Here is a 17,087-nt window from a genome sequence, read left to right on the forward strand (position 1 = left end):
ACTTGCACACAAATCAAACTGAATATTTGTGTCCGACCTCCCTAGAGTTCATAAGTTGAATTCCTAACCCCAGATATGATGGTATTTGGAGATGAGGCCTTTGGAAAGTAGTTAGGCTTAGATTAGGTCATTTCATGATGAAAATAGTGGCTTAAAAAAATTTAAAAAGGGAGATTCCCCATCCTCCTCTCAGTGCTTGCAAAAAGGAAAGCCCATGTGAGGACATGGTAAGACGGTGGCCATCTGCAAACCAGGAAGAGACACCTCACCAGGAATAAAATCATCTGGTACCTCGATCTTGGACTTTCTAGCTTCTGGAAGTGTGAGAAATAAATCTCTGTTTTTAAAACCACGCAGCCTATGGTATTTTGTTCTGGCAGCCTGAAGAGATTAATGCAATAGTCTATTGGAGATGTGTGTAAGCCAGTCCCACTTCAGATTACTAAATCAAAATTTCTGGGGACTGAAATATGAGCAATTTGATCATTGAGGAAACTTCAGGATAATTGTAAACACAAGTTTGAAAACCAATAGCAATATTCTAAAAGTTAGAATGACAAAATAATTGATCATCCAAACTGCCACACTGTTTAAAATGAAAAGGAGCATTGCAATAGTTAAGCTAGGACAAGGTAATCTGAAAATATCCTGAGAAAATCATTGCATATGATCATTTTGCCTGTATAGCTTCACATTTAACCAATTTTTTTTATTAAAATGATCATTCTGCTTGATGTTTTCACTATGTTCAAATGTAGCTTCGTGCATAAAATTTGGGTGGGGGGGAATCAATGTATGTATCTGTGTGGTGAGGATGTAGGCGTGTGTTTACTCATAATATATATTTTATTCTGTTAAAAAAAAGACAGCTATTATGCTAAGCATTGTGAGAATGGAACGTAGGCTGTGAATTACTCTTGAATTTAATTTAAAAAATTTTTATCACAATATTGGTAAGATATAAATGTTTGCCATTTTCCCCTAACTTATTTCAACACTGTTCACAATTTCAGATAAATTCATTATACAATTCAGAAACCACACTTATTTGTGTTTACCCAAATGAGTTGAAAATTTATGTTTATACAAAAACCCATATGTAGATGTTTATGCAGTTTTCTTTCTAATCACTGAAACTTGGAAGCAAGTAGATGCTCTTCAGTAAGTGAGTAAATAAGTAAATTGTGGTCCATGCAGATAATGGAATATTAGTCAGAGTTAAAAGGAAATGAGCTACCACACTGTGAAAAGACATGAAGAAACCTTAAATGCATATGACTAAGTAAAAGAAATCAATCTAAAAGGCTAACTGTATGATTCCAATTGCATAACATTTGAAATAGGCAAAACTGTGGAGACAGTAAAAAGATTAGTGGTTGCCAGGGGTTGATGGAGGCGAGGGATAAACGGTAGAGAAGAGACAATTTTTAGAGCAGTGAAACTATTCTTTTTGATACTATGAAGTAGTTTAATGTTGCCATAGTTGTCAAAATCCATACCATATACAACACCAAGTGTGAACCCTGTTGTAAAATCTGGACTTTGGAGAGTAATGATGTGTCAATGTAGGCTCATCAATAGTATCAAATGTACCATTCTGGTATGGAATACTGTTAGTGGGGAGGCTGTGCTCATGGAGGAAGTAAAGGGTATATGGGAATTCTTTGTACTTTCTGCTCAGTTTTACTGTGAAAGGACCTAAAACTGCTCTAAATATAGTCTATTTAAAAGGAGAAATAAGAAGTTACTGTGTATCAGTTGTACTTTAAGTGATCCCAGAAAATGTGTCTGGGTTCCAGGTTAGAAAGTGATCATCTTTTACTGAAATCATGTTGCTATGGCAATTTGACTGTAACACTTTCTGATTATCTATATGTCTCCAGGAGGGGTCATAGCTAAGCACATGCAGCTGGGCCATCCTGAAGAGAGAGTTATGATTTTTTTTTTTCTTTTTTGAGATGGAGTCTCCCTCTGTCACCCAGGCTGGAGTGTAGTGGCACAATCTTGGCTCACTGCAACCTCCACCTCCTAAGTTCAAGCAATTCTCCTGCCTCAGCCTCCTGAGTAGCTGGGACTACAGGCTCGTGCCACCACGCCCAGCTAATTTTTTGTATTTTTAGTGGAGACGGGGTTTCACCATGTTAGCCAGGATGGTCTCAATCTTCTGACCTCGTGATCTGCCTGCCTAGGCCTCTCAAAGTGCTGGGATTATAGGCCTGAGCCACCGCGCCCAGCCAAGAGTTGTGATTTTAAATTAATCCTGAGACAATCCTTTCAGAGAAGTATGTGTCCGTTTTGGATATGGTCTTTTCTATCCATGAGCAAATTTGGCTGGCAAATTTCTTCCCATTTCATCCTGGAAGTGGTTGTAGATATGTATCATTCACTTCATAATACTTAGTTTTACCTTTACATATCCATTTTGTAAAACTCACTAATGATTGTATTGTAAACCTTTATCTTTGATAATAATCTCATATTTCTCCCCACCAAAAACAAATCCCATTTATAATTAATTCTCCTTAGGAAAGACAGCTTTACTTTTTTCAAGTGGTAGAAAATATAAATTTCTTTCATAAATTCTTTGCTTGTTCACTTCTGTATCAATTCAATTCCTACTAATGTAATTATCATATGATAAAACATTGTTTTTTTTAATAAGGGTACTTGAGGCTTTTTCATATGCATGAGTTGGATGAATCATTTATTATCATATTATTATAATTTATTTTGATAAGAATAATTTTCATTTCTATTTAGCTTCAGGAAAATTTTTCTGAATTCCCTCAATTATATGTTCACAATATGTGAAAGTTATGGGATCTTCTTTTCTGATACCTGAGGCTCTCCTCTCAAAGTTATTATTACTTAGCCAATCAATTCAGAAAAAAAAGAAATAGTGATTTACTTTTTTATATTCAAAATGTGACAAAACAAGTCATTGAATACTCCTTTCTGCTTTTAAAAGGCTATTTTTAACATAAATATATAACTCCTTCTCATAAATTAAGATATTGTCTGTAAAAGTATTTGGTAAAGCCTATAGGTAACAGTTATAATTGACAACTTCTTATGAATTGTACTGTAACTAATCAAGTGCGAGTTTGATTGAAAGTCATTGGTGTATTTATTAAAGATGACATGCTTCAAATATTTTTAATGAAAATACATTTATGAAAAAATGACTTATGTTTGAAGGATCAAATATGTTTATATTTTATAATTATATGCATATATAGATAGACATATAAATACATATATACACATAAATATACATATATTTATACACATGTTTATAATCTATCTCATGGACATGAGCACAATATTCTATGTTATGGCATAGTTAATATACCCTGAGTAAACTTTGTCCTCCAGAATATGCGTTTTTAACTTTAAAATGTAAGACTCTATTAACAGAGCTATTTAATTTATGTATGTAGAGGTGGGTGTTTATGTATGCATAATCACAGATGGGTATTTAATATTTTTCATTTCTTTATTCAATCCAAGGGTTCATCATGCAAAAATGTTAAACGTCCCTCTTTGCACTACTAAGATAAAAAATGTGATTTTTTACAGATGATTTATAGAATAAACCTTACCAGTTTCTTTATTTTGCATACTTAGATCGAGTTCTCCTTAAAGTCGTTTTCTAACAAAAATAGTGAGTTTCTTAGTCTTTGGTACATGTTAATATGCCTCCTGCCTATAATCTCTGTCTAAGTGTCCAAACTCCTCAAATGTTTTCCATCATTAAACATTGATAACTCTGCCAGGAAGCTATGTAAATTGTTCTAGAAAGATGAAAATTAGCCTCTGCTTAAATCAATATGACCACCTTAGTTGACACTTCTGAGGAGCTCAAATTGTAAAATGTTCAGCACACTAGCACTAGGAATAGGGTGGCAGGACTGCCCTTGAGGGACCATGTACTTATTATTATTATTATTTTTTTGAGTTGGGAGTCTCACTCTGTCGCCCAGGCTGGAGTGCAGTGGCGTGATCTCCACTCACTGCAACCTCCATCTTCCGGGTTCAAGCGATTCTCCTGCCTAGCCTCCTGAGTAGCTGGGATTACAGACATGCGCCACCATGCCCAGCCAATTTTTTTTTTTTTAATTTTTAGTAGAGACGGGGTTTCACCATACTGGTCAAGCTGGTCTCAAACTCCTGACCTTGTGATCCACCGGCCTCGGCCTCCCAAAGTGCTGGGATTACAGGCGTGAGCCACCGCATCCGGCCGAGGGACTATCTACTTTAAGGAATGCAGAGAGATAGGCATCTTAATTTACTTAATAGGATGTTTGGGGCATGGGATAATAAGTAAATTTTTCAAAGAGACAGTATTTATGCATTGGTAAGATATTGTTTTTCTCAGATGTGTGACTTTATCCCAAAAATATGCTATTTTAAAAGACATTTCTTAAAATATGTATGTGTATGTTTGTTGATACTTGCTTATTATATAGCTCATACTGTTTATTAAAACATATCTATTACAGGAGTTATTAGAACGGCCTTACATAACATGGACAGAGAAGCCAGAGAACATTACTCCGTGGTCATTCAAGCCAAAGACATGGCTGGGCAAGTTGGAGGGCTTTCAGGATCTACAACAGTCAACATCACCTTAACCGATGTCAATGACAACCCACCACGCTTTCCTCAAAGTACGTATTTGTTTTCCATGATTTGAATTTATCATTATCTTTTTATGTAAAGTTAAATGAAATACTTGAACAGTGTTATGTTACTGTTTTCTTAAGTGGAATTATTCTGTTTTTGTACTATGTGATCACCCTTCTTCATGTAAGACTCATGAAATCACTCCAGCTATTGTCTTCTGAACCTAGGAAATAATTGGGAACGTGTTCAGAGTCGGAGTTTCATTTGGCATCAAGTTAAATATTAAAAATGATGTGGTGGTACTAAAAAATGGCATCTTGCCTTTGGCGAAGTATCTGTATATTCTTAAAGTATTCATGGAGATGTTGAAAAGGTATTTTGATGTGAACATTCTTTTCATGCAACATTATTCCATACATTCTGTGACTGAATTTTTTAAAAAAATTCTTCATGTTATGAATAAGTGCTCTATACAAATGCATGCATGTAAGCACACACACACACACACACACACACGCATCATCCAAAAGCAAGTTGAAGTTAATATGATAAGATGAGGTCTCAGAGTAAAATATAAGACTTGAAAACAGAAAGCATAATTCAGTAGGCAATTTTGGGGGGAGAGGAGAGATATGAATCCTGTGGGTTTGGAGGGAGATGGTGTTTATGACATGTTCTGAATGTAAAGGATATAATTATAATATATTTGAGTTTTTAAAAATGGAAGATACTATAGATAACATTTTATACGACAGTCACTAATAATCACAAATATCCTACAGAGGAGTTGTCTCTTATGTTCATCTTACAAATAATGTTTAAAAACTGTCATAAATTAGATCCTTTGGTACGTCATACAGGCTCTTCTCAAATCAGCGAGAAATGCCTTTCTCAGCTTTATCTCTTGTCTCTTAATAGCATTTGCAGTACACCTCAGGCCTAGACACTGTGGAATACTGCCTCCTCCTAAAATATAATAACACTTTGTACTTCCTTACTTCAACTAAAATTTTTCCTTATTCACAGCCCTTTGTTAAAATCCCTGCTACAAGTTTCTCTGAAATTCCTGTTGCAGAATTAGAACAGTTTTGCAATTAATTCTTGTTGCAGAATTACTCACTCTTTTTTCCCTCTTGCACAGCACTTTTGCATGCTTGTTCGTGTTATACTAATTTTCCCTCTTGCACAGCACTTTTGCGTGCTTGTTCATGTTATCCCAATTTCTGCAGGTACATAGATCCCCTTCCACTTATGAGATCCTCTAGGAAGACGCTGAATTGTTTTGCAAACTTAGGTGTTCAGCCCAGTGAGGGCCCAGCATTTGATAAATGATTCTTAGTGAGTAAATTAGTTGAATTTAAATACTCTGTCAAACCATCATTATTAAAAGATTATTATTAAATACATGCAAATCATAGTCATAGTTAAATAAAAATCATTTTAAAATGTTGTTGCCAGAGATAAGATAATGTTACCTGGTGCATTCATGTGGCGTTTGCTCTATGAAGAAAGTATATATCATAGGTAAGTCCATATTTTATTGAGCCATAAAATATAATTAAATTTTAAAACATTTTACAGATTAGGATGAACTTTTGTATCAATGTTATCACTTAGTTCAACAATATGCATATACATGAGGTAAATGTTATTATTTCATAGATTGGTACAATTGAAGTTGAAGATAAAAAAGATAATAAGCGATAATTCAGACTCAACAGAATATACACTTTATTATAATTTAGGATACCAACTTGCCTATCTTGTTTTCAAATAGATTCTACCACCACTATTTTTAAGATGTACATTCATATTATAGCCTTAATAGACAGAAAACTCAGGTTGTAAATCATAGGATTCAGTAAATGCTAGTTTGTAGTAAATATAGCATCTCCCACTCTCTCTTTTTCTCCATTTCTTCCTAAAATAATTGTTAAAATTACAGGTTTATTAAGATTGACTTTGCAGATGTACAGAAAATTTTAATTGTGATGGATATAAGGAATATTATTCATATAGATGAATGTAGATATATAATAAAGAGATATTTGTTCCTAATTTTATTATTTTGATCAATAATAGTGTCATTGTTGAAGCATCAGTGTACAGTGAAAATAATCACTTTACCTGACAAAACAGAATAAGTGTATACTCTCTGAGTTAACTCATTGTGTCTAATGAATTCTATGTTTCTTCAGTCAGTAACATTCTGGCAGAATGACTGACAGATGTAAATCCTGCTGCATTTCAAGGTGTTCTTAGAGTTTTGAAAAGGAGGCACTACACATTCAGAAGTTTACACTTGGGGTTTCTTAAAAGATACTTTATTTTGCACTCCATTTGAACAAAACAGTGCTGCTTTTGCAACAGTTTGGTGTCACCATGACAAAAGTAGCTTGTAGTAAAGTGCTCTTTAATGTATCCATAAATTGCAGCTTATTAAACAACTATGTACCTAGTGGGGAAGTATTGTAAACTGCTTGGAGAAAAGAAATGATATAAGGACTTGTATTCACAAAATACGATGACATGCGCAAGTCTATACACAGCTCAAATTCTATAAAGTTCATATCCTGTCATCAAATGGATCCAGTAGTTGAATTGTTTCTCTTAATGTGAGGTTTTTACAGTTGCCCTTTCTACTTCTTTCTCTTATCACCTGTCTGAGACAGTTATACTTCTTACAATTGACACTTGAATAAACATCCCTAACTACAAATTTTGCAAAAATATTCTCTCAAAGTGTTTTTTCCTCCATGCTTAATCTACCATGCTTGAGAAAGTGAGTAGGCTAGTTATATTGCATGGTAATTAGTTATCACTTTATCTTGAAGTAAATAGGCTTTGAGTAAGTGTTAAAGAGGTAGTAAATTAGAGCTAGTAATTTGCTTTACAATGTCTCTACTCTAGAGAGTTACAAACTCAGTAGCTTAGGATACAAGTCAGATAAATGTCTTGGAGGAAACAGGCTGCTTGTCAGTATCAGGAATGTGAAAAAGGAGCATAGAGACTGGATAATGCATGCCCAACTACAAGGGTAGCTACTATTTAATTCAAATTGATGCCTACCTCTGGGCTGCATGGTGTTGGAAAAGGAGCCACTCAAACAAAACAAAACAAAACAAAAGGACTCATAGTGAAAGAAAACAAATCAGCCCATCTATGGCTTGAAATTCTACTCAAAGTACACAAATGATGTGCACTTCTCCTTCTAGAGAAAATCATCCATCTAAAGATATAAAATTCCCTAGTGTTAGTTCTTTCATTAAAGGTAATCTATTTTATTCTGCCATTTCCTATTCTAGTTTTTAAAAACTGTATTCTGGGTTATGGTTGTTGCATAACTTATTCCTGGATAGATTAAAAAGTCACTGACATTTATTTATTCTGCACAAACCATATGCATATAAAATTCAATACCTTACATGAAAGTTTACAAAACAAACCTTCTATATCCTAAATGGAAGGAATTATATTGTTGTATTGAGGATTGCTCTTGTAAGGTAAGTCATCTAGTAACAGAAAGAAGCATAACACATGCCAAATAATCACAATGAATCAACCTTTAGGGCTTGATCCTCCAATATTACATGGCACTAAACCAACTGCAGTCACAAGTGAGCTTCAGTTTTTGGAAATTTGCTATCATTATGTTAGCTTAATCTAACATAACTTTCTCCAGAACTTAAATGATAGCTAATTGCCAAGAACGTAAACTCACTTGTGACTGCAGTTGGTTTAGTGCCATGTAATATTGGAGGATCAAGCTCTAAAAATTCAATAGATGGCAGTATTTCCCATAAAGTTAGTAAACATCACAATTGTTTAACTGGTTTGGGTAATTTCTAATGTTAATGAGAAAGAAAATATTGCTGAACATATTGGCATTGATATGTTTTTTTTCGGGGGGGAGCTGTTGTTTTTTATTATTTTCAATGTTATGGGTACAAATATGAATTTATATAATATTTTCATCATTAAAATTTTGTTTGAAACAAATTAAAAGAGAAAGAAAACAAAGCTTCTCCCTTGACCCGTCAAAATATGCAGGATTTTTTTTTAATTATCAAAGAATTGAGGTCTTTCTAGTGTCTTTTGAAAATGATATCTGGGTCATTTTATTATAGTTGTAGGCATATATTTTGAAACGTTTTGAGCATTTCTTTAAAATGCCAGTATATATTTGATTTTGATAACTGTTCCTACTCACTTTGAAATAAGATAAATTCTGCAGCTGCATGTTTAGTATTCTACATATGTAAATTTCATTTAAGTTTATTCCTTGTACCATTCCAATTTTCTATATTGTTATAGAATTTTTGCTTGTCTGTTATTGAGAGAGATGTTAAAGTCTTCCAAGATGATACTGGATGTTTCCATTTCTCTTTTTTTCCTCTGTTTAATTTTTCTTAGATGCAGTTTGAAACCATGCTATTGGATGCACACAGATCGAAGGCTTTGATATCTTTCTCTTGATTAAAATTGTTTTATTGTGAAATATATGTCTATAGTTCTAATAATACTCCATACCTTAAAGTCTAATTTGTCTCCTATAGCTATTCCAGAGGTTTCTTTTTTTTCTTCATTTCTTTTTGGTTATGGTTTGTGTGGTATAATGTTTTCTATAATTGTACTTTCAAACTTTATTGCTCTTAATTTTTTATTCTTAATTTATAAATGTTTCTTGTGACCACTTAGCTAATATTTTTGTTGTTGTTTAGTTTAAAATGACATTATAATTTCTCTTGCTTTTGTTGATTTACTACACTTATAATTACCTTAATTACTGATATAGTTTCATTTAGGTATATCATTTGCTATTTGTCTAATCTTTTCTTCTCCTTTTTTCCCCTCTCTCATATTCTTTGAATTATTTAATTTCATTCATTTTCTCCTCCATTCACTTTTTAAAAATTTTACATTTTTATACTTTTTTCTATTTAAAAAATACTGTAGATATTATTATTTATTTCACTCTACCTTAAATTATAATTTCATTGCTTGACAATAGAACAACTTTAAAACTGTTTAATATCATTAACCCTTTGTTGTTGTTTTTTCTATTTTTTGTCATCTTATATATTCAGTCCTATATGAAAGTGTCATTGTTGCTGTTGTGTTAAATAGCAAATCATTATTTTTTAAGTCAGTAATAATTTACCCTTCCTGGTACTATTTATTTCTCCTTGAATTTCTGTGTTTCCTTCTAGAATTATTGTTTTCTAAAGGGAATTGTAAATTTCTTAAAATATTATTTTCCCATTTTTAGTGACAGAAAACTGCCAATGAATTTTCTCAGCTTTTCTATATAAATTTACAATTTTGCCTTTATTTGCAGAAGGTATTTCCAATCAGAATAGAATTTTAGTTTGAAGGATTTTCTCCACTTCAATAATTATTAATATAATTTGCTGTTTACCATTTTGTTCATTGAAAAATCAACTGTAGAATTCCTTTACTTACAATAGTTTACTGTAGTTTAATGGACCTTTCTTCTATTAAGATATTCTTTGTTGTATTTTGTTTTCAAAAATTTAACCTACAATGCACCTAAGTATTTACTTTTTAAAAATCTGATGCACCTAGGTATTTACTTTTTAAAAATCTGACTTATGGTTGTAAAGATTTTTTAAGCTATCTTTTGTTAGTTTTGAGAAACTCTTGGGTCAGAATTTTTTCAAGTATTTCTTCGACCTCATTTTCTCACTTCTTTTCTATTAGTTCTACAAAGTATGTCAGCTAGGTCTTTCAGTTATATAACATTCATCTATTACTGTCTTTGCTGTATAATAATTATTATTCTACAGTCTTCTACAGTCTTCTTTAACCTGGATATTTTATATTAACCTGTGTTCTAGTACACCAATCCTTTCTTCTGCTGTTTGTTCAGCAATTAAACCCATCTATTAAATCTATTAAGTACACACTTCAGCATTGACATTTTTGTTCTAAAATTTTTATTCGGTTTAGTAGATAAAGATTATTGGTATCTGTTGAAATTCCCCACCCTTTTCTTTATTTAAACATATTAACCATACTTATTTCAAAACTTTTTGTAGAATTCTAATATCATAATCATGCCTGGGTCATTTTTTAAATTTTTTCCTTCTTAGTTTTAGCCAATGCTCATTTTTAATCATGCCTTTGAATTACTGATTGAACATTACATAAAAGAGTTGCAGAGGTTCATGATTATGCAATCTTTCAAAGAAGGGCGAGTTATTTCTTGCAGACATATACAGTGTGGATTACTTAAATCAGTTGGATTCTGTTAGCACTAGCTTATTGTATTTCTCTCCTTACTTCCGGGAAGTAGCTCTTACTCCTGGAATCCGGATCTTTCTTTACTTACTCTCCACTGGTCTCAAGTGTTTACCAATTTCTGACTCCCCAGTAACTCATGGCTGCTGAAATCTCTGCCTAGCGCCTTTGCCTTCCAGATGCACTTTCTGTTGGTTTCTCAGAGCCTCTACAAGTGTCAAAGTAGTGGATGTGTCTACAATTACCACAAGAAAAATTGCATTTGTTTTTTTCCTCACTTACCTGAGGTTTCTTCTTCTCTGTGCTTTTGTCCTCAATTTCTCAGCCCCTGTGCCAGCTCTGAACTCCAACCTGTCTCCAAAAGCTACACAATTTTTGCTTGGACTCTTTCACCCAGCACTACATATTTTTAAATGCCCTCAGTATATGTGCATATAAAATTTGTTTTGTTATGGTTTCTTTCTCTCAAGAATCATACTCCATCCTGAGTTCCCTACATTAATTGCTCTTCAATGCCTTAAAACAGTCATTTTCTGTATACTGTGCAGCTTTTATAGTTGTTTTATATGACAGAGTTAGATATACCCCTCCATCATATCCAGATTTGAAAGATCATTCCGCTTAAGTTTAAATAGAAAGATTATGGAAGATAATTAGATGTATTCTATATCAATTTGTATTCTATGTGGCTAAATTGAAAGGATGAACTCTAAAACAAAGATGAAATTATTAAATTATCTTTAAATGAGTAATATTATTATTTTATTTTCATTTAGCCTTCATAGAAACACAATATTTTTATCTTACATCATGATATTTAGTTTATAAAGATAATTGAAAATTAATTTATTATGTATTTATTATATTAAATAAGACACATACACCTGTAGATCATATTCTTTCTGACAAAGTAACAGCTATAAATAAATAATAGTATTACATTCTTCTGATTTTAGAATTGAATATTTTGAAATTATATGGAGTTCTCCGTTTAGAAACGTACTAGTCATGACATTTCAATTGTATTATGGTTTGTTTTTAATCTATGTTGTTGTGTACTATAATAAAGTTACAGAATAATTCCTTTTCCTTTACATAATGTTTTGTTTAGGTAGGTATGTTTATGGTAATAAGCATATATTTCTTGGAAATAATTTGATTCCTATAGTTAGGCATTACAAATCAATTTGCACACCTTCAAAGAATGCTTAAAAAGTGGACTGAATTTCAATTAAAATTTCTAATAGTCTTTCTTCAAGCATTTATGTGTTATTTATGATTAAGAGTGAGAGAAAACAAAGTGTTCCACTATAATACTTGAGAGAAAAAAATAACATTCTATAGAATAATCAGCTTTCCTATAGTGCATGTTGACACATAGAAACAGAATGTATTGGGTTAAACGATTTTAAAGATATTTCTTAGAACCGTAAAGATTCTGATAGAGGAAAATTGCCCTTTTTATTTATGGCATTCAAATGGCAGTAGTACTTAAATTTACTTTATTTATGTTTTAAAAAACATTGCACGTAGAGCCAACCACAATGCTTAATAATCAATATTCAGCATAAGTCTCTTAAATGCAGGAAAATCTCAGAATACTTGTGTGTGTGTGTGTGTGTGTGTGTGTGTGTGTGTGTGTGTGTGTTTTAATTTGAAATTAGCATTCTCAGCATAAACTGTATTTGCATAAACATTTAAAGTGGAGATTATAAAAACTCTCTGGTTAATTTTATCAGGAAAGACAGGCAAACTCTGTAAGTCAGACATCATAGTTTCTAACCTCTCACATGTCAGTCAGTTTTCCCTGAGAAGCATCTCACTTTCTCAAGTAAATACTATAAAATAGTAAATAGTTCTAACAAATGTAATGATTAAATTTATTACAGCTTTTGTAAGATAGGGCCTTGGGGTAATCATAGGGAATGACTTATTCAAGTAAATGACAAAATTACTGTAGTAAAGACACAAGGTCTTTTAAAAAGCAACTAGAATCAGTGCTGTCCTGGAGGAAAAGAAAGTATATTAAAAGGGACAAGCCTCAGTGAGACAAATGCCCTTTTATTATTCCCACCATGTCTTCCTTCCTTAAGTGTATTTTCCATAATCAGTAGTATATTATGATGCAGTCTAAGAAATTATGTGAAAGGATCACATGTGGCATAGAAAACTATGGTGCATCCAGCTACAAAGCTGTTACACAGTGAGATCTGTATTCCTAAGCTGTGTAAAATTATGTAGTCTTAAAACCAGAATAAATTCTTCTAGTACTACTTGAAGAAATTAAAAAGGAAAAAAAATTCTAATGAGTGAGAATATAATTTATATATATTTATTTATGTATTTATAATTTATATATTTATATATATTTTATTGATACTATAAACAATTTGGTGCCTAAAATTGAAAAATGCACATTGCCCTACCTCATATCTCAGAAAATCTAAGCCTCACACACTGAAAATCCAAGCAAAACTAGCATTTTGAAGATAATTATATATTTTGGTAGTAATATTACTTTTTGTGATTTTGGTCAGATTTTCATCATAAATTCCCAGCATTTGTTGTGTCTCTTCTTCATTTTTCTATTCTGAAAAACAGCTCAATTACTAGTTGTTCTCATTTTGATTTTATTTTTTGTAGTTAAAAAATATATACAATAATATTTATCCTTTTAACAACTCTAATATGTGCATTTAAATAACACTATGTATATTCATATTGTTGTGCAACCAATGGTACTATTGAAATACAGAAGTCTTTTCGTCTTGCAAAAGTAAAACTTTGTACCCATTGTTTAATGAGTACTTTCCCATTTTCCCTCTCCTGAGTCTCTGGTTTTTCAACTTTCTATCTCTATGAATTTTACTGTTCTAGGTACTTTATATAAGTGGAATCATGCAATATTTGTCTTTCTGCGCCTGGCTAACTTTGGTAAACATAATGTTTCAAGGTTCATCCAGGCTGTAAGATGTATCAAATTTTAACTTCTTTTGTAATGATAATTAATATTTTATTTAATGTGTGTACTGCATTTTATCAGTTCCTCTGTTGCTGCATGTTTGGAGTGATTCTACCTTTTGGCTATCATGAGTCAGGTGGCTGTGAATATGGGTGTAACACCCCACTTTCAGTGCTTTTAAGTATATATCCAGAAGCGGAATTGCTAGATCATATGGTAATTTTATGTTTATTTATTTATTTATTTTTTTGAGATGGAGTTTCGCTCTTCTTCACCAGGCTGGAGTGCAATGGTGCGATCTTGGCTCACTGCACCCTCCGCCTCCTGGATTCAAGGGATTCTTCTGCCTCAGCCTCCTGATTAGCTGGGATTACAGGTGCCCTCCACCATGCCCAGCTAATTTTTTGTACTTTTAGTAGAGATAGGGTTTTATCATGTTGGCCAGGCTGATCTTGAACTCCTGACTGCAGGTGATCCACCTGCCTCGGCCACCCAAAATGCTAGGATTACAGGCATGAGCCACCATGCCCTGCCATGTTTAATTTTTTTAGAGGCCTCCATACTGCTCTCCACAATGGCTATACCATTTCACTCCTCCACTAACAGGGCACAAGAGTTCTAATTTCTCCACATCCTCACCAACACTAGTCATTGTCTTCTTTTTTTTTAATTTTAATTTTTTATCTTTTTTGGAGAGATGTCTATTCCAGTTCTTTGCCTATTTAAAAGATTGGATTGTGTATGTGTGTGTGTGTGTGTGTGTGTGTGTTTTGCAGTGTTAACTTATAATAGTTTGCATTTATTTATGTCTTTAATTTATTTCCACAATATTTTGTCATTGTCAGTGCACATATTTTTTGTTAGATTTATTCCTAAATATTTTATCATTTTTACGGTATTAAGAATGGAATTGCTTTATTTTCTTTTGCAATTATTGCATTATCTTGTAACTTTATTAGTTCTAAAAGTTTGTGTGTGTTTGTATGTGGAGGTGTGTGTGTATTTGTGTACTCCCTATGGCTTTCTATGTATAAGATCATGTCATCTGTGAACAGAGATAATTGTATTACTTCCTTCCCAATTTGGATGCTTTTAATTTCTTTTTCCTGCCTTATTACTCTGGCTAGGATTTCCAGTATTATGTTGAATAAAAGTTCAAAAGTAGGCATCCTCTTTTGTTCCTGGTCTTACAGTAAATGCATTTAGTCTTTCACCATTTTAGTGATATTAGTTGTGGGGTTTTAACATACGGCTTTTATTATGTTGAGGAAGTTTCTTTTATTTATAGTTCTATTTTATGTTTTTTTAAATCATAAAATGGAATTGAATTTTGTCAATTGCTTTTTCTGTAGAATTGACATGACCTTGTGATTTTTTTCTTTATTCTGTTAATGGAAATGAAAATTAATTGATTTTCATATGTTGAACTAAGCTTGTATTCCAGGAAAAAAAATCCCAATTGCTCAGGGTGTACATTCCTTTGATATTATGCTGAAATCAGTTTACTAGTATTTTGTTAATAATTTTTGTATTAATATTCATAAGGAATATTGGTTTTTAATTTTCTATTATTTTAGTGTCTTTGTCTATTTTTGGTTTCAGGAGAATGCTGGTCTTATAAAATAAATTAGGTAATTTCCCTCTTTTTTTACTTTTTGCAAGATTTTGAGAATTTATGTTAATTCTCCTTTAAATGGTTAGTAGAATTAAACCAGTACAGCCATCTGTTGCAGGGCTTTTCTTTCTTGGGAAGTTTTTGATTGCTGATTGACTCTCCTTATTAGTAGTATGTCTGTTCAGAAATTTCATTTCTTCCTAATTTTGTCATGGTAAGTCATATTTAAAAGAATATATTCATTATTTATACATTCTCCAGTTAGTTGGTATTTGTTTGCAGGACTTCCTTGTAAAATCCTTTTATTTCTGTAAAATCAGGGTAGTGTTTCTACTTTATTTCTGATTGTAATTATTTGAGAGTCCTCTTTCTCTTTCTTAGCCAATCAATTTTGTTGATCTTTTTCTAGAGAGAACAGATCTTGAAACTGGCTTGTAACCTCCTGCAGACCAAGATCTCCTTGCCCTGGGAAGGGAATGGGGCAAGAGCAAGTTGAAACACCACAGATGCTTAATGCTTGAATTTATTTTTTCCTTAGTTGAGGATTTTCTTGCTTTCTGTACTTGTTTGAATATTTCCAAGAGCTTTTATAAGTTTATTTCACCTAGTTTTAAGTCACTTTTTGATATTTCCATGAAGCTCTTGTTCCCTCATGGAAACATTGAAAAGCAACTTAAAACTAGCTGAGCTAAACTTATAAAAACTCTGGGAAATATTCAAATGTGTACAGGCTTGGAGCTTTGTAATCTGCCATTTTTCTAATGTAAGTCCCATCTTTGTTTTTTTAGGCATTTAAATCATAAGTGCTACCAATACATTTAATTTTTCCAGATAAGAAAAGGATTCCACCTTAAAAATAATGTAAGGCATTAAAATACTACATATCCTATAGTACATATTAGTGTGGTAGATATTTCATTCAAGGAAAAAATTTCTCCCCATGTACTTTCTATTTTTTTCATGAAAGTATCTAATAATTGCCAAGAATGGACAGACCTTCATGAAAACTATATTTCTTTTTTTCAAGAAAAAGTACAGAAAAATAAATTCAAGCGTATAAATTATTGATATTTTACTGTTAAAATAATTAGGTATCTAGTATGAAAAAATAATTTAATTTAGAGGAGTGAGGAGAGACAACCCTTAGTGACCCTAAGCATCGACTTCAGTGTTTTAGAGAACAGCTGGCTCAGTAGATATAAGTTAACTTAAGACATTAAAAGCTGGTACCAGCTGAAAAACTCTAGAGGCTTATTTATTTTTATTTTTATTTTTAATTATTATACTTTTAAGTTCTAGGGTAGATGTGCACAACGTGCAGGTTTGTTACATATGTATACATGTGCATGTTGGTTTGCTGCACCCATTAACTCGTCATTTACATTAGGTATATCTCCTACTGCTATCCCTCCCCCCTCCCCCACCCATGACAGGCCCCGGTGTGTGATGTTTCCCTTCCTGTGTCCAAGTGTTCTCATTGTTTAATTCCCACCTATGAGTGAGAACATGCAGTGTTTGGTTTTCTGTCCTTGCAATAGTTTGCTGAGAATGATGGTTTCCAGCTTCATCCATAGCAAAGTGACCTTTACAGTTAAAGAGCTCCCCTGTTGCATGGCTAAATAG

The 17,087-nt window shown here is 32.5% G+C and overlaps 1 protein-coding gene across 5 annotated transcripts in view; it reads left to right on the plus strand.

The window, feature by feature from the left end:
* The window catches only part of CDH18 (cadherin 18), a 1,104,671-nt gene that overhangs the window by 958,865 nt on the left and 128,719 nt on the right, over window positions 1–17,087 (plus strand). For all 5 annotated transcript variants that reach the window (XM_014344962.5, XM_055112494.1, XM_008971208.4 and 2 more), the window contains one exon: window positions 4,503–4,670. In XM_014344962.5, coding sequence (XP_014200448.1) covers window positions 4,503–4,670 — 168 coding nt within the window. The remainder of the gene's footprint in view (window positions 1–4,502; window positions 4,671–17,087) is intronic.

The sequence above is a fragment of the Pan paniscus genome, chromosome 4 (assembly GCF_029289425.2).
Source record: "Pan paniscus chromosome 4, NHGRI_mPanPan1-v2.0_pri, whole genome shotgun sequence".
Taxonomy (NCBI): Eukaryota; Metazoa; Chordata; class Mammalia; order Primates; family Hominidae; genus Pan; species Pan paniscus.